This window comes from Leptonotus elevatus, chromosome 1 (genome assembly GCF_054856555.1).
Source record: "Leptonotus elevatus isolate MCC_2025b chromosome 1, RoL_Lele_1.0, whole genome shotgun sequence".
In the NCBI taxonomy this organism is placed as follows: Eukaryota; Metazoa; Chordata; class Actinopteri; order Syngnathiformes; family Syngnathidae; genus Leptonotus; species Leptonotus elevatus.
In genome coordinates this window covers 6230197-6251006 of record NC_141239.1, presented here as the reverse complement: position 1 = coordinate 6251006, position 20810 = coordinate 6230197, and the positions used below count along the sequence as shown (strand labels likewise).

General features: G+C 39.2%; 1 protein-coding gene across 2 annotated transcripts in view; it reads right to left on the bottom strand.

The window, feature by feature from the left end:
- ephb1 (EPH receptor B1) overlaps window positions 1–20810 on the bottom strand; it is a 238604-nt gene that overhangs the window by 22628 nt on the left and 195166 nt on the right. Inside the window, exons 8-12 of one of the 2 annotated variants that reach the window (XM_086072304.1) lie at window positions 18424–18532; window positions 17514–17578; window positions 10875–11063; window positions 9121–9368; window positions 5459–5674 (exon numbers count right to left, since the gene is read on the bottom strand). In XM_086072304.1, coding sequence (XP_085928430.1) covers window positions 5459–5674; window positions 9121–9368; window positions 10875–11063; window positions 17514–17578; window positions 18424–18532 — 827 coding nt within the window. The remainder of the gene's footprint in view (window positions 1–5458; window positions 5675–9120; window positions 9369–10874; window positions 11064–17513; window positions 17579–18423; window positions 18533–20810) is intronic. The other variant, XM_086072312.1, reaches the window with a different exon arrangement.

The following is a 20810-nucleotide window of genomic DNA, read 5'->3' as shown; positions in this document are numbered from 1 at the left end:
ATGTCTAATTCGAAAAACGGTCAGAAATTGAGTTTCAGTTTTGATTTACGCTGCCATCGAATAGTTAGCAATGTTATGTCAGCGTAGATTGAAGGAAATGTCAGAGTACGTATCCCTTATCAAGAAAGTAACGATGTTTTATTTTTTATATTTTACAGGAGTAAACTTATTCTAAGAGAAAACTCAAAACGCAAGAAATGTGCGTTTAAATTAGCAACACAGTACACCTTTATCATTAGATTTGAGTGTCTCACACTGCAAAAACTGAAATCTTGAGTAAGATATATTGTCTTGACTTTAACATCAATTAGCTTATTTTGCTTTGAGAAGTTATTTTTTACTCAAAATAAGATTGTCAGACAAGATCATTCTGCTTACTTTAAGATGCATATTAATTATCTAAGCAGTCTTAGCCTTGAGTGTTAACAGCCAGTTTTAAGTACTATGAGGCTTAAAAACAACATTTTCCACATTTAAGGATGACTAACCAACATCAAAGGCCCTGAACTCGGGTTGTAAAAGTTTAATTTTCTTATTTTAAGATTTTGCATAATTTAGTAATAAGATAAATGCTGCTTAACTCATATTCCACTAACACAATATTAACCAGAATGCCATATTTAGATTAGTGAGGCTGCATAGAACATGCTATTGTCCCAAAAAGTTTTTGGGGTTGACAAGCCACGTGGATGTGAACACCCCCAGCATTGCCTCAGTGCGAACCCATGTCCGCATTTAACACAATGACCGGCGGGAACCTCCTCACGTACACAGCATGCACTGTAATTGCTGCGGCAACAACCGCAAAGAAGATTTAAAAAAGCAGTGTCGGAAAAGATGTGATTAATTTGTCGGGGGAGGAGGTCGATGGCAATGTAAATCACGGCATGTTAGCGCAATTTAATTTTCTCCCCGATTCCCTCGGCCTTGTCTGCGGCGGCAGCCTCGCTTGCTGATTGGTTTGCGACAGGTCATAGCTGAGCAGGTCACGGAGGGAAGGAGGGAAGGGGACCGTGAATAGCTTAATTACGCTGCGGAGCCCCGCGGATGAGGCACAAACTCCCAACGTCCCCTGAAGCTTGTTTGCATGTTCGCCTTAAATATATTCGGCGAAGGATCAGTGTGACAAGGAAAGTGAAACAAACCTATTATTGTTTCGTTAAGAACGATGAAAGGAAATGTGGAATAAAGCAAGTTTGCACCTGAACGTGAAGTAGGAGAATTACAAACTTGTTTTTGATTAATTTTCCTGTCTTTACCTTTATTAAAATGAACTAAAACTTATATTTGAAGAAATCTTCTTTTGAACCTCCAGGCAGTGAACTTACCAGGCTATTTACCTGCATGCTTTTGATCTCAGTTTTTTGCATGTGTCAAAATACATCACAAGGCAGTCCTAAAATAGCCCCCTTTTATAGCATAAGGTATTAATATTCATATTCATCCATAATATATACCGAATTGCCACAGAAGTACCAATATGCTGTATAATCATTGTGTCAAGAATACATCATTTGAATTAACTGTCCCTGAGGCAAATTGAGGAAAGGTGTAACTTCAGAAAAGCATTTTTAGAAACTGGCAATCCAAAACAAAAGGATGCCACACCTTAATGAAAGCCCGAACAGGAATCTTCCGAGATGCTTTCCAGTGCCGTTGTCCCGAACATTTTGATGGCTTCAAAAACGGGGCCCCTTGATGGCCCCTTGAGCTTGGGCAAGAGGAAAAAATGGCTCTGAGTCAGGTCAGGTGAGCAGGGAATTTGCTCCTGGAGGATATGTGCCTATCGGCCAGGAACTGTCAGATGCTCAGGGCATTGTGTTCTGCTTGTTGATCGTCTGGCACACATAAAAGCGGAAAACGTGTAGTTTGGGTTTGACATACATATCGTGTTTACCCAGTCCTGGAACTTTTTTGACACACCTTGTACAGTATGTACTTGACTATTTTAGTCACACAAATTGTATGTGACTTTTTTTTTCTTTTTTTTACCATGCTTGAGAATAGAACTTGTGTTGGATCTCATTAGACTTTGTGGGTTTATCTAATTACACTAATTTTTCGGACAGCTGTTTAAAACAAATTTTGGGGTTGCAGAATCCAAAGCTGATCTTGTTTTCTCTTTATCACGTCATGTTTTTAAGCTGTAGAATCCCTGTTTTGTTTAAAAAAAATCTAATAATTCTGTTTGTGTTAATAAAACACTAAGATGGGATAGTTACAAGCTTTGAAAACAAACACACACAAAAACAGTATAAAATGAAGTAGGACTTAGAATGGTATGACACTCGTTATTGTCATGTTTCGTTTTTTGTCTGTGGTTGATGTTTTTTTGTATTTTGTTCCTGGTTTCTTGTCTCGTTACGTCTAACCACATCCACCTGTCTGTGTCTTTCCTTCCCCAGCTGTGTCTCATTAGTGTTGGTGTATTTAGTCTGTTGTGTTTGTCCAGTCGGTGTGGGTGCATTGCCTATGTTATGTGTGGAGGTTTACGCATCAAGACTTCGTCACAGCCAAGTCGTCTTTGTTACCGCCAAGTAGCCATTGTCACTGTATAGCCAAGTCATCATCGCCACAGCTAGCCAAGTCATCATCGCCACAACTAAACCAAGTCGTCATCGTCACGGCCAACCAAGTCGTCATCGTCACAGCTAGCCAATTCGTCATCGTCACAGCTGACCAAGCCGTCCTCATCACAGCTAACCAAGCCGTCCTCGTCACAGCTAACCAAACCGTCCTCGTCACAGCTGACCAAGTCGTCCTCGTCACAGCTAACCAAGTCGTCCTCGTCACAGCTAACCAAACCGTCCTCGTCACAGCTAACTAAGTCACTCTCGTCACAGCTAACCAAGTCAATCTCGTCACAGCTAACCAAGTCAATCTCGTCACAGCTAACCAAGCCGTCCTCGTCACAGCTAACCAAGCCGTCCGCGTCACAGCTAACCAAGTCATCCTCGAAGAAGCCTTAGCCCCAGCTAGTCAAGTCATTCCACAGCAAGTCAAGGCAAATCAAAATCCCTGACAGTTACAAGGTTTAGGGTGGAAAAAACCACACTAATCCTCTTGATTCCCACTATGATACCTTTGTTATGACGGTGTTATGGGTTGTGTCATTGTCATTGTGTTGACAGTTGCTTGTGCAGTTGCTTATGCGGTTACTATGTCCCTTATGATAGTAATGCAATAATGTTGTCAGTTGCTATGCAGTTGCTTTGTTCGTGTAACTGTCACTCTTAAGTTTTAGGTTCTGTATTTATGACTCTCATTTAGTCATATAATATATTGCATTGTATATATATTGTAGCCTTTTGGGTATGTTTTATGTTTGCCGGTGACTCAAAAACAGCTTTTTCTCCGAAGCCATAACGCTCCTCGACTCCCATAAACAATGACTGTATGCAATCTGTGCAATCATGTGCAATCATGTGCAAATGTGCAATATGTGTGTGTGTGCATTAACAAATAACATCAAATTTACTATTATTCCTATCTCTGTCTACATTGTTTATACTGTAGATTTCTAGATATTTTATTATATGCTATTTTATTATTCTATTTTTTTTAACTTATGTTTTTAGTCATTTCTTATTGCACTGACGGGGAAATCGTTCACAATTTGGTTGTACCTGTGTATAATGACAATAAAGGCATCCTATTCTATACTATGTATCTTTTAATACTGCTCGTATGCCATTGAATTGCCCCTTGGGGACAAATAAAGTGTTATTGAATTGAATTGAATATAAGCCTTATAGAATTGTGCATTGCTCTAGTAAGTTCTGAATAAATCTTAGCTGAGGTTTTCTCTCTGCACATCAAGAATTCTCTCCCTATTCTTCCATGTTATGGTTCCATGTGTTCCAACCCTCTCAAGGTTTTTAGTCAATGTTTCCCCTTCAAGTGTTTTCTTCAAAGCCATCTGAATCCAGCCCTGCTCTCTCTTGTTACCTTGTATTAGTTTTTTTGTCTGTTTTCCGTCATTTGTGTCTTGTCCGCGCTTGGGTCGTAACTATGCATTCTGCTTGTGGATAGTATTGATGGTACCTGGAAGCTGCACACACCCGTCACCACACCGCAATGACTGAATTGTGACTGCACAAACAATTCGTCACTTAGCTGTAAGTCCAATCGTAACCAGCTCTTCTTACTACAGTCTTACTAGAGCTAATCAGTGGAATTTTGCTTAACTGGAGGGTGGAGATGCGGAGAAAAAAACTTGATATGCTAGAGAAAAAAAAAACACTGCCAATTTTGGAAACAGCATGGCAATTTTAGTTTTAGCTCATTCACTCCCAGCCATCTTCAATGAAGCAACCCCTTTCGCTCCCGGCTGTTTTGCTGGATTTTAACTGATTTTGCAAGGCAGACTATTGTGTTCTATTGCTATAAAAACTTGGGACCTACCAAAAGACAGATTAGAGTCTCTTCTTTCATCAGGAAAAGTAGATTTGTATCAGTTTCCGTTTTGCAGCAATCAGCATTAGAATATAGCTAAGTTTTATCAATATTCACATTCCTGATGAAAACACTGACAAAAAGAGTTTGTTGCAAGATGGCCCTAGCTGATCTCTTATACTTTGTTGCCACCTTGCTGGCAATTGTTTTTGTAATAACTACCATTGATTTAAGCCACCTCTTCATGTCAGAAGCTGCATCAAAGCCTTCTGTATGCTGTTGCATAAAAAACACACATCAAAAAACGTCGAAATGCAATTTTGGGAGTGAAGGACAAACTATTAAAAACGTGTTTACACATTTTTGCGTTTGAATGAGTTAATCATCATACGAATCTAACAACAGAATTTTGTTTTTCCTCCAAAGTGTCATCCCACCTGCAAAAATCCCAGTAACACAAGCTAGTTCACACAAAAATCTCAAAGCGCCGTAAATGAGGTAAAAATGGATAAAAGGAACACCTGTCTCACACACACTTTTGCCACACACGCAACCAGTCATACAAAGTGTGTTGTGTATATCTGAATGTGTTTTGAATGAGGAAAAGGAGAGGCAGTGGATGAACTAACGAGATGGCTGCTGATAATTACAGATCTGTGGTGTGGAGGAGTTAATGAGGAGCCAAAGCCTCCCATGATGCCTCTGTAATAATGAACGATGAGTAAAAGAGAAGGAGGGAGGAAGACAGGCGGAAGAGATGGGAGCTGTCACTCGGAGAGGACGCCATGCCCTTTGGATTCCCTGCACTCTGGGCATGTCAACCAGAGAGGAGCCTTCCCAGAGGAGGCTTGTCTCCACACTAATGAAGATGTGACAGAGGCAGGACCACGGCCCGCGATTACAGAACACCGCAGAGAGGACCGATGATGATGAGGATGAAGAGAAGGATGGTGAACTCTGGGAAAGGTTGCGCACTTCGTCAAATAGAAAACTGTCAGGCAGACTCAGAACGGATTTGACTGACGTGATGTTAATGGAGGACAATCAAACGGAGTGCACCCACCAAGGAGCTGGTGTAGCTGGGATCCGAGGTGTCCTCCTGCAGGTAGCGCGACAGGCCGAAATCCGACACTTTGCACACCAGGTTGCTGTTGACCAGAATGTTGCGCGCGGCCAAGTCTCGGTGCACGTAGTTCATCTCGGAGAGATATTTCATGCCGGCCGAGATCCCGCGCATCATTCCCACCAACTGGATCACTGTGAACTGGCCATCATTTTGCTGAAACACAAAGAAATGCATTTCATAGCCGAGTTTCCACGGAGCCTTGCTTGTGAATATTCTCATTCATCCAAGTTATTTCACAACAAAACAAATTGATTGTCCATTGCACGTCATAAATGCAGAAATTCATTTTTCAGCTTCAATCTGCCCAAGGAACATAAAGATTTTCATTTCAGTGCATTTCAGGGCTCACAACTGGACTGTTCTGGTTGTTTTAGTTTCCCCTCTCATCAGAGCAGGTTTCATCACACTCCAAAAAGTAAATTGTTGAACCAATTTAATATTAAACAGAATTGTTGACCAAGTTAACAAAACCGCTGCAAGTGGTAACACACGATTGAATTAAGTCAGTCCAAAGTGATATGTTAAGTTAATTAAGATAATCCAAAGTGAATATATTAAATTTAAATTAATGCATTCACTCCCAGCCATTTTCACTGAAGCAACCCCCTTCACTCCCGGCTGTTTTACTGGATTTTGACAGATTTTGCAAGGCCCACAGAATATTGTGTTCTATTGCTATAAAAACATGGAACCTACCAAACGAAAGATTAGAGTCTCTTCTTTCTACAGGAATAAATAGTTTATTTCTATCTGTTTCCGTTTTGCAGCAATTAGCATTAGAATATAGCTAAGTTTCATCATCATTCACAAATCAGTTGAAAACAGTGGGGAAAAGAGCTTTTTGCAACATGGCCTTGGTTGATCTCTTATACTCTGCTGCTACCTGCTGGCCGTTTTTGTAATAACTACCATTGCTTCAACTGTTCTCTGCGGTTCAGAGGCTGTATCAAATCCGTCTGTATGCTCTAGCATAAAAAAAAAAACCCATAAAAACATAGAAATATGTCTTTGGGACACTGGTAATATTTTAAATAAAACATTTTTTTTTTTTAAGTATTCATAAAATGTTTATGTTTTTTAATGCAAAAGCATACAGAAGGCTTTGATACAGCTTCTGAAAAAACGTATAAATACGTCTTTGGGACACTTGTAATATTTAAAATAAAACACATTTATACGTTTTGGGGAGCAAATGAGTTAATTACAAGTTCATTCAAATTAATATATTCACTTTGGATTAACTTCATTAAATCGTGTGTTATTACTTGAATTCTTTGTTGAATTTTAAACTGGTTCAACAAATGTCTCTTTAGCGTGCGGTTCATGCAAGCCTTGGTTAGGACTGCACCAGCTTGAACTGGTGTAGAAAACCCAACTATTGATGCTCCAATTTGGAGGCACGCCTCACCACAATGAATGGTATCATTTTATGGGAAAGAAAAAACAACAGTTGCTAAGAGCTGCGGAGAGGCCTCTGTCTCTCTGTAAAATACATGGAGCCTTGTATTACGATTAGAAAGAAACTGAATGACCAAAGGGACTAATAATGCTCCATATAATCACCTCAATCGGAATAAACTGTGTATATTCTTTCTGTCAAGCCAAAAATAAGTCATGTGTATGCTTCAGTCAGATGTCAAGCCCAATTGTGTTCATGAAACTAAACTCTGCAAGTACACTCTTCAATTCTGGATGACTTTTCCTCCCTTTAGCATATGGGCTCAGTGGCCTTGCCCCTGTGTGAATGCTCAGAGGCGCTTTGAACATCGGAACAAATACGGGGGGTGAAACAGATCGATGGAAACATAAGTCGAAAGTGGCGGTTAGCAAAGCCAGCTTCAAAGAGCCCCTTAAAGCCCGCCTGAGATCAAAGTGCCGCCAAGCATTCACCCGTGGGATTGAAGGAGGAAAAAAGGTGAGTTGAATTTTGATTAAGTTTCTTAATATAAAACAAAGAGACAAAAGTCCAATCATAGTTTCAGGGATTAACAATAGATTATTTGAATGACGAGCATACAATGGAACCTTATCTTTGAAACGTATTAAAGTTTTCGCAGAGTTTACTGTGCGCCGTTGTGGAATGGAACTAGTGCTGTCACTATCGATTTTTTTTAGAGACGATTAATCAATCGATTATTCAATTGACTAATCGACTAATCTGACTAATTTAAATTTTGCATTAACGTGTATTACAAAAATATTTTTTCACTGATTACTGTTTATTAAACAGAGATTGCTGTTTATTTCGTACTTCGTATTTGTATAGTGATTTAAAACACAAAACAAAAGGGGGGATGTTACCGGTTCGGTCGTGTGTTTTTAGTAGAAACTGATGTTTGCAAATGTCTTATTTTGATTAAAAACAGTTAATCAGTCTTTTTTCATGAAATACTACAGAAATCAGTGAACAATTATTGTTGATATGCTGAAATCAGATGATTTGGACAATTTTAAATAAAAAAAAATGGCTCCAAACAATTACTCGATTATTAAAATTAATTTGATAATCGATTACTTGTCGATTCAATTCAATTCAAATTTTTATTTCACTCTTTAAAATAAAAGAAATGAACGGGGACACAAAGAAGTAAAACTTGTTTTGTCTGCCCCTGATCAACACACACAAACAACAACACAAAATAAATGACAGTAAGCAGTCAAGACACTTTCAGTATAACAATATAAAAAAATATGGTAATTTGAAATAATTCAACTGTGTGTCCTTGTGCTATATACATTTTTGCAGTAATTGTGCTTTTATACATTTAAAAAAAAATAGACTGAGAATATTTTGTTTTACAATCCAGATTGTTCCACAGACTGACACCTTGAGTTGAAATAATTAATTTTGACAGCTCGAAATGGAACACAGCCATCTCCCGGCCAATCGAAAACCCTCCCCCTCATTAATCCATTTAAAGTCAGCAGCAGGAGTCCATACACGCATGGTGCTTTTAAAGTTAAAGGAACCTCTTGCAGATGATGTAGTCGGCCTCAATTATGATTTGGCAATTGGTGACCGCCTTATCATGCGTCCGTGCGACAGCCTAACCCGATGGCCAAACCACCTCATCTGGCTCCTCTCGATTCGGAGGCTGCAGTAACTGACCTTTTCCTCTAAAGCACTGTAATTCATCTTAGAGTTGCAAAATGTTATGTGTCCGCTGTGTATAATGACCGAGATGTGGACCAATGATTGGATAAAGTCTCTTGCAGTCAGAGACTGTGCAAGAAACACACCATGTAAGAACACACACTAATTGTTATTTAAATAATGGATGCTTTTTCTTACTTTAAATCTGATTGCTTTGGGCCTGTGAGGCACCAGATCTAACAGATGGAAGCTGTGCTGGAAAAAGTTGGACCCTGGTCGGAAGTGGGGGCATTACTGCCAATTTTGTGAGCCAAAAGAGCCGGGCAGACAATTTGTTTTCATGGGCATGATGTCGAAGAATCCTCGTTTATGGGATTCATTCATTTCTCTCCCAGACCAATTGATGCCCGTCTTTGCATTCAGTCAGACTGCTATAATTCTTGAACGACTGCGATAATAATCAAATCATTGACACTTGACAGCTTCTCATTACAGAGTCACTCACCCTAAGGAAGGAGTCAAGGGCTCCGTTCTCCATAAACTCTGTGACGATCATGACAGGTCGGCTCTTGGTGACGACTCCCTCCAGGCGGATGATGTTGGGGTGGTCAAACTGACCCATGATGGACGCCTCGGACAGGAAGTCACGCCTCTGCTTTTCCACGTAGCCCGCCTTCAGGGTCTTGATGGCAACAAAGATCTCCCTCTTACTGGGCAGCTTCAGACGGCCCTTGTACACTTCCCCAAATTCACCTAGAAGAGTAGGCCGGTGTCATCATTAGCTTAGCACACGGGCAGTTTAAGTCTTTTGTTACTTTGAGATTACTCATAAAACAGTCATCGTGGACATTTATTCCCGATGATAATGATAATGATGGGGGTGGCGTGCAGAGGTGGCAAATCCAGGTCCAGAAAGTAAAAAACCCTGTCACAGTTTGTCTTTAGCTCCAGATGCTAACTAGCTAGCTCCCATGGTGCTCGTTTACCTGCTAGGGGCTAAAGCCAAACTGTGGCAGGGTTTTTACTTTCTGGAGCCTGAATTTGCCACCTCTGGTAACGTGTCTCAGTGGTAGAGTGGTCGTCCCGCAACCCAGAGGCTGTGGGTTTGATCCCATGCCATTGTGACCACGTCGAAGTACCCTTGACGAAGATACTGAACCCCCAGTTGCTCCTGATGCTGCGTCATCAGTAGGTGAAGGAGTAGTCGAATGCTTTGAGGGCCTTGCAAGGTGGAGCAACGCTATATAAATCTTTGTGGAATTTGTGCAATTTTTGGCTTTTTAAATTAATATTAATATCAAATATAAAGCATATGGGGAAACAAATCACTGAGTGAGCTGAAATTGCACCCAGTTGTCCAAAACATGTTGAAGTTCAAAATGGAACCGATCATTGTCAAAATTATTATTATTATTATTATTATTATTATATATATATAATATTGATTTTATTGTCCATTAGAGGGCATCATAAACATAAATAAATACAATTTGATATGTATGGATAGGTCTGATGTCACTGAACATTTTGAGTGGCAAGTAAAAAAAACAAAACAGAAATGACTTAGATATCACACTTGCAATAGTGGGCCAAATTTTGGCTCATTTTACTAATATGTCGTAAAAAAAAATTATGTTACGAATAATTTATATAAATGAAGTACTATTTATAAAATACCCAAATTCAAAAACTTTTGTGCAAATTACGGTAAAGCCATTTGAGGAACAACAATCACTTACAGTAGACGCTCTGCAGAGTCAATACAAATGACATTTTTTAAGCCACAGTGGTGGTAGCTGTGTTTCTCTCTCACCTCGCTTGCTGAGAAGGACAATTTAGGAGGAGCTATTCCAGGCCCAAACTCATTACCAATCCTATTTTTACCTCAATAAAAGCAATCATGTGGCGTTAAAAGGCTATACGAGATGTAAGAAGCCTCCTTCTATCAAAGCAAACAGAGACTGCTTGATCACTTGAAAACAAAGAAACCAAACATAATTACGTCCTATCATTAATGGGAAGAGGAATGGTATAACATATTTGAAATTAACCATAATCAGAAAAGCCCAGGACACATGGGGGGAAGACCAATTTCTAATGCAATTATAGTATATCCCACGGTAGCTGGCCTATATTCAGCTCATGTCCGCGGGTCCTCCTGATTGGCTGGCTTTGCAAACCCTGACTGAATTGTGTGCTACCGCAGAGATGTGAACATAAAAGTACAACATTCAGACAAAGACACAGAGTGGACTCTACCTGCGCCAATGACCTCCTCGATTTTAACAGTCGAGACATCAATCTCCTTGGCAAACTCGTGGACGGCTTCGTTGGGGTCTTCGTACGTGAAGGGGTCGATGTAGATCTTCATCCCCGGCGAGCCTGAGAAGTGGGTCGGGCAGCCCAGTGGTGAGGGGCAATTAGACATGTCGGCTCGCAAAGAGAGTTCTAGAACAACCAAAGGTGCCCAGTGAGAAGAAACCCATCCATTTTTTTTTTCTTTTGGCTGATGTGCTGTGTTAATGGCTGACGGATGCAATTGACCCAAAGGTCGTTGACTTCAATCACATTGTGACACAGCACTACTTCCCGTCACTGCAAGCTTTTAACACTGTTAATGAGGACAACTAAACTTGATATATAGTTCTCTTTAAGATAAATGAAAAGCTACTACTGGATGGAAATTGTTATTATAGCACATCTGACACATGGGTGGAAGGTCAAACAGGCGATTTAAGTTCCATGTAAAGATAAAAAGTAAATGTTGAGTAAATTCTCAGGGGACAAAACGATGTTGAATTTCAGTAGTGGAAAATGTGGATTTTTGTGTGTGTGTGTGTGTGTGTGGGGGGGGGGTTATGTGAGAAGTGGAATTATACTGTGAAATATGTTGGTGGAAATGTGGAATGATATGTGGAATTTTTGGTATGTGAGAACTGGAATGATACTGTGAAAATATGTGCAATAAGTTGGCACAAAATGTGGAATGATATGGAATGGTGCTGTATTGGTAAAAAAAATTGACATTTTTGGTACGTGAAAATTGGAATGATACTGTGGAAAAGAAATTGCTATATGTTGGTGAAAATGCGGAAAGATATTTAATGATATAGAATTTGTACTCCTTTTTAATCATTTCATTCCATGATATACAATGTTGTGGAATAATATTAGTGAAAATTTTGGATTTTTTTAAAATGTGAGAATTGAAATGATACTGTGAAAAATGTGCAATAAGTTGGCACAAAATGTGGAATGATATTGAAAGATATGGAGTGATGTGGAATTATGGGGGAAAATTTGGAACTTTTGGTATGTGAGAACTGGAATGATACTGTGAAAAAATGTGCAATATGTGTTGGTGAAAATGTGGAATGATATGGAATGGTGCTGTATTATATTGGTAAAAAATATGAAATTTTTGGTATGTGAAAATTGGAATGATACTGTGGGAAAAAAATGCTATATGTTGGTGAAAATGCGGAAAGATATTTAATGATGTAGAATTGTTACCCCTTTATATTAATTCCATTCCATGATATAGAATGTTGTGGAATAATTGTGAAAAATTTGGATTTTTTTTAAATGTGAGAATTGAAATAATACTGTGAAAAATGTGCAATAAGTTGGCGCAAAATGTGGAATGATATAGAATTTTTACCCCTTTTTATTCATTCCATTGCATGATATAGAATGTTGTGGGATAATATTAGTGAAAAATGTGGATTTTTTTTAGTGTGAGAATTGAAATGATACTGTGAAAAATTGTTGGCGCAAAATATGGAATGATATTTAAAGATATGGAATGATGTGGAATGATATTGGATAACACAACACCAGGATGTTGGCCAACCTCTGTTATGATGAATGCTTGCCATTGAAAATAACTGAAATAGGAATAGTGTGTGGAGCCTTTAGATATCATTAATTGTATTTGTTCTGTGACCATGCTCGTAACTCAAAACTGGTATGCTAAATGCCACTGGCAATGCTATATGGTTGCTAACAGTAAACTTCAACTGCTGGTGACAACTAATTGCTCAAAGCCTCTATTTTGAAGAATTGTTTACCATCGAACAGCTTGAGCCTCCTTACTGTACATAACTTAACTATATTCCCTTTCTCTTGTGTTATTTTGATCTTAACACGCCTTGAGATGAGAACGCTGGCTTTTTTTGTTTTTTTGTGCAACTCTAAATGTATGACCTCAGGAGTGTTCAACTTCAGAGATTCCGCTGGATGAGTAAAAGTAGAAAGCAAGAAGGAAGAAGGGCTCAATGGGAGAGACAACACAGTCAATGAAGACACATCTATATTTGCAGTCCTCCCCCTTGCAGTCGCTCAACTCTTTAATAGTGCTCGAGCCAATTTTGCCCCCAGCCTTTCACTCCAAGCTCATAAAGAGATAAAAACCGCTGCGCCATCAACTTGCTTTTCATGCCACTCGGCGATAGCTAAGCGCCGTTCCCGGGACGAAATGCCAGATTCTCGGTGCTGACAGAGCGGGCGGGCAACGGCTGCTGAAAAGCACTTGTAAACACATTCAATACACGCCGCTGCAAGATGGACATAACCGTAAACAAGCAGATGTCAAATCATCATTTCTACAGCGACGCTCCAGGCGGACCTCTTCCGACGAGTGGCGGGCATGATTGGAATGAACCCAACTCCATCAAGTCAATTTGTGCCCTTTTCATTTGCATAAGACAGGCAGTGAACGGAGGGGTCCCAAGAGATAGCGAGGGGATGAGGTCCGCTCTTGGAAGGATCAAGGTAGCTCACCTCCATCTTCACTTAAAGCTGATTCTGGTTACGGCTCTAATTGCCTTGAACCCTTGTCTGTGCGAACCTAATTGCTCATTAGAGATTCCATTCAGATTTGATTCAAGGTAATCCATTCGAGCGTTTATATAGCTCGGCGTTCCATAAAAAGGATCTCGTTTATAGGCGTTGCCAAGCTGCCGCAGCAACGCTGCTAAGGACTCAATATATCAACCTGGAGGATGCTTACTGCAAGAAACATATGGGCCCACAATCAAATATACAGTAGACCGCACATACATGCATGCGCTTGTGCAAATACATAACAGCTCGCCCATTATTTCCCAGTCCCCATTTCTAACACCACTTTCATATATTATTTAAAAAATAACAGTATGTAGCTCCCTGTGCGGTGTTATCTGGACTCATATTTATGGCCATTTCATAAAAGAAACAGCTTTTTTTCTTAAATATTTCACAAGTCCCTCATGTGAGTGTGTGAAGCAAATGTATCCAAAGTGCCATCCTATTTTTACCCAGCCTTGAAAAGCAACACTTCTTTGGAGAGGGAGGTTTAATGGCTGTTGCGGGAAACGACGAGAACTTAACTCATGGACTTAAACTGATACCTTTTTTTTCCAATTAGATGGATGAATAAAGCGGCAAAATGGCAAAGATTGGACTGGCTCATGATTGAACTTTGTATTAATGTATTTAGTTGAACAGGGCTATGGATTACAGTGAACAGCACTGCACGCCAACAACCATTTTATTTTCACCAATGCCCAGCATCTATTAGTTTGCCCTGCTCATTTAGTAAATGGCCCAAATGCAGCCGCCAATTAACTGCACGAAAGTCATGCTTAATGACTGTGAACTGTGTGTACAAACACAAAATACAATTAATGCGGCAAATATTACCACTCGCACAAACGAATGAGATCCTCATACTGAGGAGGACTTACTGGATCAACATTATCTAACTAAAAGTAACGCCATGTATGATTTAGTGCAGTTCTACAGGCAGCAGTGTAATTTACCACTATGGAAAAAAAAATATTATTATTTTTTTTTAAATAGCGTTAGACAGATAATCTGATAGGACCAATTATCGGTGCCGATATTCAGCATTTTGACAACTATCGGCATTTTATTTTTATTTTTTTAAATTAAATTTAACGACCTATTAAAGATCAATTTAAAACTGTGTCAACTTCAGAGAACTATTTCCATTTTCAATAAACTTTATAAGAGCTGCTGCTGGCCTTGGGAACTCAATTTATGCCTTTGTTTGAAATTAAAACTAAGTTCGCTAAAGCTTGCTAGATACATTTCTAGCTGGATGGGTGGATGGATGGATGGATGGATGGATGGATGGATGGATGGATGGATGGATGGATGGATGGATGGATGGATGGATGGATGGATGGATGGATGGATGGATGGATGGATGGATAGATAGATAGATAGATAGATAGATAGATAGATAGATTGTATTATTCTGCCATTTCTTGCAACATTTTATCACCTGATTTTGGTAATTAGCTGACAGGAAGTGGACATGTGGAGAAACATGATCTCAAATATTTAAGCACAGTGTGTGGGGATGCGTATTTAAGACACCGATGTTGTTTGTGGCCTATCAAACAAATCAGTGGTTGCTTTTCTAGGCCACACAAACAGCATCTGACTAATCTGCAGAAATGATACCTCAGCGTTGTGAATGAAGATTTATTTTCTTTCTTTTTTTTTCCAGCTGCGCTGCAACATTTCCAATACAGGCGGCATCTTTGTTGACAGCTTAGATCGGCTGAAAATGTGAACACATCACCTGATGTGTGTGTGGTAATGGCTGGAAAAGAAGGCGTCTGAATGAGAAGCTGGCACACCTTTTTCGAAAATTTCACCGAAAACAATTGCTTTAGCGGCTCGTTTTTTATTGTTGCACTGAATACTGTAATTACCAAACTGTCAGCCCCATCTTAGACGAGAGTGAAAGACAACAATGCATTATGGGATGGTGAGATGCGAGGGAGGGAGGTATGCCTGAATGTCTGCATTGTGGGAAAAAAAATGAATAGGATCTCTTATCAGCAAATTGACGTATTTGATGATTGATGACTTTGATTCATCTACTGTCTTCGTGGCATTTTGGTTTTCGGCTCTTCTGGTACGCGGCAGCTTTAATGAGTCCTGCCTGCTGTAGTAGCAGTGAGGCAAAGTATGTGTTGGAAACACTGCTGCGTCAGTCTCGACAAAGCTCTAACCCCTCGAGTGAGCCCCTTTACAGACGGCGAGGTCGGCAGTACAGACGCTTTTCATTGCAGGCACAAAACTGTTCGGTGGCTTTTTTGTGTTTGAAGCTGTGTGTATCCTCCAGGCTCCGTCCCAGTCAGTGTCAAGGGAGTGCTTACTACACGGCACAGTAAAGCCTCTGAGAGATGACTGTCTGTCAGCGTCGCAAAGAATGGAGAATACGTTTTACAACAGTGGCTGTTTGTACAAGATTGACCTGTACATTGAACAGCATAGTCGCACACGATCAAACCAATGTAGGAGAATAAATGAGCTAGAAAATCTAATTTCTGGAGAAATTGCGTGTGAATGCTGGATTGCTGTATGGAAAAATATAGAAGGATGTGGAATGTTGTAGATCGATAATGGAATGGAATTGCGAGGAATGAAAGGAATGATGCTAAAAAACATTGAGTAATCGAATCATTCTGGCAAAAAAATTGCAATATGTTGGTGAAAAATGTGGAATGATAACTGAATAACATTGAAAGATATGGAAAGATATTAAATGATATAGAATGATTTGGAATTGGTGAATTTTTTTAATTTTTTTGGGGCATGTGTGAATTGGAGTGATACTGGTGAAAAATGTGCAATATGTATGTGATTAATGTGGGATGATATTGAAAGATATGGAATGATGTGGAGTTATATAGAATGGAATGATGTGGAATTACAGTTATGAAAAACGTGGAATTTTTGTGAGAATTGTGGGAATGTTAAAAATCATTCCAAAAATTTGGAATGGGAATAATATGAATCTGTTATGTTGAATGTGTTGTTTATTTTATTTGTAATTTTTTTGTGGGTGTGGGGGGGGGCGGTTATGTCAAATTGGAGGAAAGTTATGATATGAAGTAGAAAATTAGTACCCCGTTAGGTTTTAATTTTTGGAATATATTGACGTTGGAATGATGAAAATCGGTCGAGAAATGTGGAAGGAGAAGCGTTCCAAAATAAAGATTAAAATATAATAGTGAAATGGTATAGAATTAACGTTTGTTACAACAAATAGTGCTGTGTCAGTGACACGATCGCAAAAACATTAACTCGGTGTTCAAATAATAAGGGTAATTTAATAGGTACTGCATGGAGCCACATTTATAAAAAATGCTTAAATGCAGTGACTCCATTTTTTTTCTCTGCAGTGGCGGCGCGCATTGCCCTCATATTTACGAATTGTTCTAATCGAGCCAAATGTACGTCATGTGATAGCGTGTCGTAGAGCCAATCACAAGCTGGGATGTAGGAGACCATGTGTAGCGCTTCATATAATTGCCGCAGCCATGAGACATTGACGGCTGCCTTTTCTTCTCGGTCAATTATTTTAACCGTTTTCATGCATGCAAAAACAAGAATAACAACCTTGTTTTGAAAATGCATCGAGTAAAAAGTGCATATACTCATGTTAAAATGTAAAGGCTTAAAGTAAAAAATAGTCTGAAAGATAAATACTCAGGAAAGTACAAAGTACTGAAAACATCTATTCAAGTACGATCTTTAATTTCAAATTTTAAGCACTTTCGTGATACATTTCCAAGCTTTATCAGCACCATGTACTGTAGCTATGAAAAGAGACACAAAATGCTTTTTTTACTTGGAAAATTCAAATGATGACCAATATTTTTTAGGTTTTAAAATGTGTCCCCTTTGTAGACCGAGGTACAAGTGAAGGTTTCTGCAATCTTTTTGTCTTAAAATAGTTTGAGAAAACATACTTTTTGTCCGGAATGGGGGCGGCCTATATTTTGGATCCAGACCCAAATCATCAATGGCTACCATTTCAACACATTTGAGCTATCCAACAAACATATTTGTGTATGATATTGATGGTGGACTTACCTCTTCCTGTACTGTAATGTTGCAGCTTGTCACTGTAGACTGCCTCCTTGGTGTAGGCCCTTTTCCTAACGGATCAACCAGGAGACAAAAGAAGCAGACGGATGACGACCAGGTGACAGTTGCTGTGCACAAGGGCACTGCAAATGCCACAGAATAAAACGCGGCTGCAGTCGAATCACTTGGCAAGGGGGTCGGGGTGGTGGGGAAGGTTCGCCATGGTAAATGACGTTCATGAAAATGAGCCGAGTTTTAATTAGACCTCGATAGGATCACTTTGCTTTTCATGTCTTCGTTGCCGTCTCATCAAAAGAGGCCGGCCTCTTTTGTGGAGGCTCAAAGTTGCGCACGGCTCAGCAGAACATGTGACCTTCAAATATCTAAAGCAAGGGCGCCTTAGCCTGAGACGTGACAGAGTGACCGGCTAATGCCAAATTAAATCAGCTCGACTTTACTAACAAGGCCAAAGTTGGAATAGTTTAACTTCTCAGTGAAAGGATGCAGCATTGTGGAATATGCTTGCTTGCATTTCTGCAATATAACACGCTTATTTGCATGTGTTTAATGTAGCAAGTACTTCCCAGGGATATGATTATCAATATGACTGCAGGCGGATATGGATGAAACAATTTTTTGGGGAGGGCGAGATTTTACATTATTGACATTAATGCAAAGCAAAACCGTCATGTACAGTAACATGCCTGGCAGTGTTAGCATAAGGTTGGCATGATTTCGGATACATTTATATTGTCACGAGTGTAGCCCTGCATTTGCTTCAATGCCCAAGAGAACGGCGCACGCTGGAGGAGGAAAACAGCATAAATAAAGCAGTAAACGTTGGCTCGGATTTCATTACGAGGAGAAAAAAAAAATAAAAATCTTCACTGTGGGCGCTTCAAGAAATTGTGCTTACCTGCTGCACACGATGGTGATGGCAACAAGCGAAACAATGAAGACAACGCCTGCAGCCGCTGACCCCGCAATTAGAGGAAGTTGCTCCCTCAGCTCTGATTTGAAGTCATCTGAAATGAAAAAAATAATACAGATTTTGAAAACGGAACACTCGGAGAGGAATAAAGCATTTCCAAATAATCATTTTTTTTTTATTAGACTGTTCAATGATCCTTATGATGTCACCTTGTTCAAATTTGATATTCAAAGTTGATATTAATATACTCAACAAAAATATAAATGGAAAACTTCAGTTTTTGATTAACTCAAAGATCTATTTTTTTTTATATATACACTATCACCATTTCTCTAAAATATTGTTCACAAACCAGTCTAAATCTGTGTTACTGTAGTGAGCACTTCTCCTTTGCCGAGAAAATCCATCCCACCTCAGTAAGATATTTACTGTATTGAAGCAAACATTCTATTTATAAAATTATTAATTAAAACAAGGAATCTAAATGATTAATCGATTGTCAAAAATGATTATCAATTAACTTGATAATCGATTATTTGTCGATTAATCATTACACCTCTAGTATATATTATACTGGTGGCCAAAGTGTGCACACCAGAAGGAGCTGTATAATGAATTAATCAAGATGTATACGCTGTTCAATTCTTTACATCCTAGTTAACTCATTCACTCCCAGCCATTTTTACTGAAGCAACCCCCTTTGCTCCCAGCTGTTTCACTGGATTTTGACTAATTTTGCAAGGCCCACAGAATATTGTGTTCTATTGCTATAAAAACATGGAACCTACCAAAAGAAAGATTAGAGTCTCTTCTTTCATCAGGAAAAAAAGTAAATTTCTATCTGTTTCCGTTTTGCAGCAATTAGCATTAGAATATAGCTAAGTTTGATCATTATTCACAAATCTGTTGAAAACATTGGGGAAAAGAGCTTTTTTTGCAACTGGCCCTGGTTGATCTCTTATAGTCTGCTGCCACCTCCTGACCGTTTTTTGTTGTTGTAATAACTACCATTGCTTTAAGCGTCTTCTTCAGGTCAGAGGCTGCACCAAAGCCTTCTGTATGCTCTAGCATAAAAAAAAAAAACATGTATAAATAAGTTTTGGGGACCACGGCAATATTAAAAATAGAAGGTTTTTATACGTTTTTGGGAGCAAATGAGTTAAAAAATTTATGAATGTATGCTTTTATAAAGTAATTTATTAGAGTAGAATGATACTTTTTTCTTGAGAAAAACACATTTAAAGGATTTTTGTTTGTGTTTGATTGGTAAACTGGAACGGAAGAATGACATTTTTGATCATTGCAATGGGGAAAGATGATTTGAGATACAAATGTTTTCAGTTACGAGCCTGCTCACAGAACAAATTCAACTTGTAAATCAATGTGTAATACGTGTAACTTATATAGCCATGTGCTAAGTAGACTGAATTTTATGTTATATAAGGTCAGTACAGCATTGCTGGCATAACAAATCTAATAATCGGCCAAGACATTGGCAAAGTGCTGTTTGACATAAAAAAACTGTAAAAAAAACAACAGCCCCACTTTAAAGGGCACGCTTGCGTGCGTTCGGCATTTCACGTGAGAGTGTGTCCTTTTGTGCGTGCCAAACGGCTCGCCTGGATGTCTGACGGATAAAGAAAACATACAGATGTCTCAGCTGAGAGGCGCCGACTGAAATCCGGCGAGCTTTGGCGGCGCTGAGTGACAGGTTGTGTTTGATAAACTGAGACCGAGCGACAGAAAGCGAGGCGACGTGCGACTGATGCCAGAAAAAAAAAAGAATGACAAGGGAGGGCCCCCTCATCTTTCACTCTTGGCGTACCTGTAAAAGAAAGTAGACTTTGGAATGCCGTTTCACAAAAGACATCGCACAGAAAACATAAATACTGTGGAGTCTCAAACACCCAAGCAAGAACTGGTTATCTTCCTCTACATGTTGGCTTGGAAAAAGGAGAGTTACTGTTCATATAAAAAGGTTCAAATACCAAAAATGACAAATTACACCAAGATAAATCATTTCACAACCCTTTTCACCACCAATGTGACCCGCAACTTTAACAACTCACTTAAAAATATATTTTCAAGACGGGAAGTAAAACAATTATTTCATTTAAGATAGTTGCTGCACACCATCATAACTGGGGACGTAGCGGTGTTTTTTTTTGTTTTTTTTTAAACCACTAACCAATCAGAACCTGCTGCCATCTTAAGTGCTTCTGATCCCCCTCAAACAAAGTCCAGATGTTCTAGTAGGCTTTCCCAGACATATTTTGTAGTCATAGCTTACATGGTAAGCAGAGAGGTTCGATAGAATAAGAGGGATCTGGCAATGTATCAAACAAGAGAAGGGCGGTCCCTTTATTTGTTTT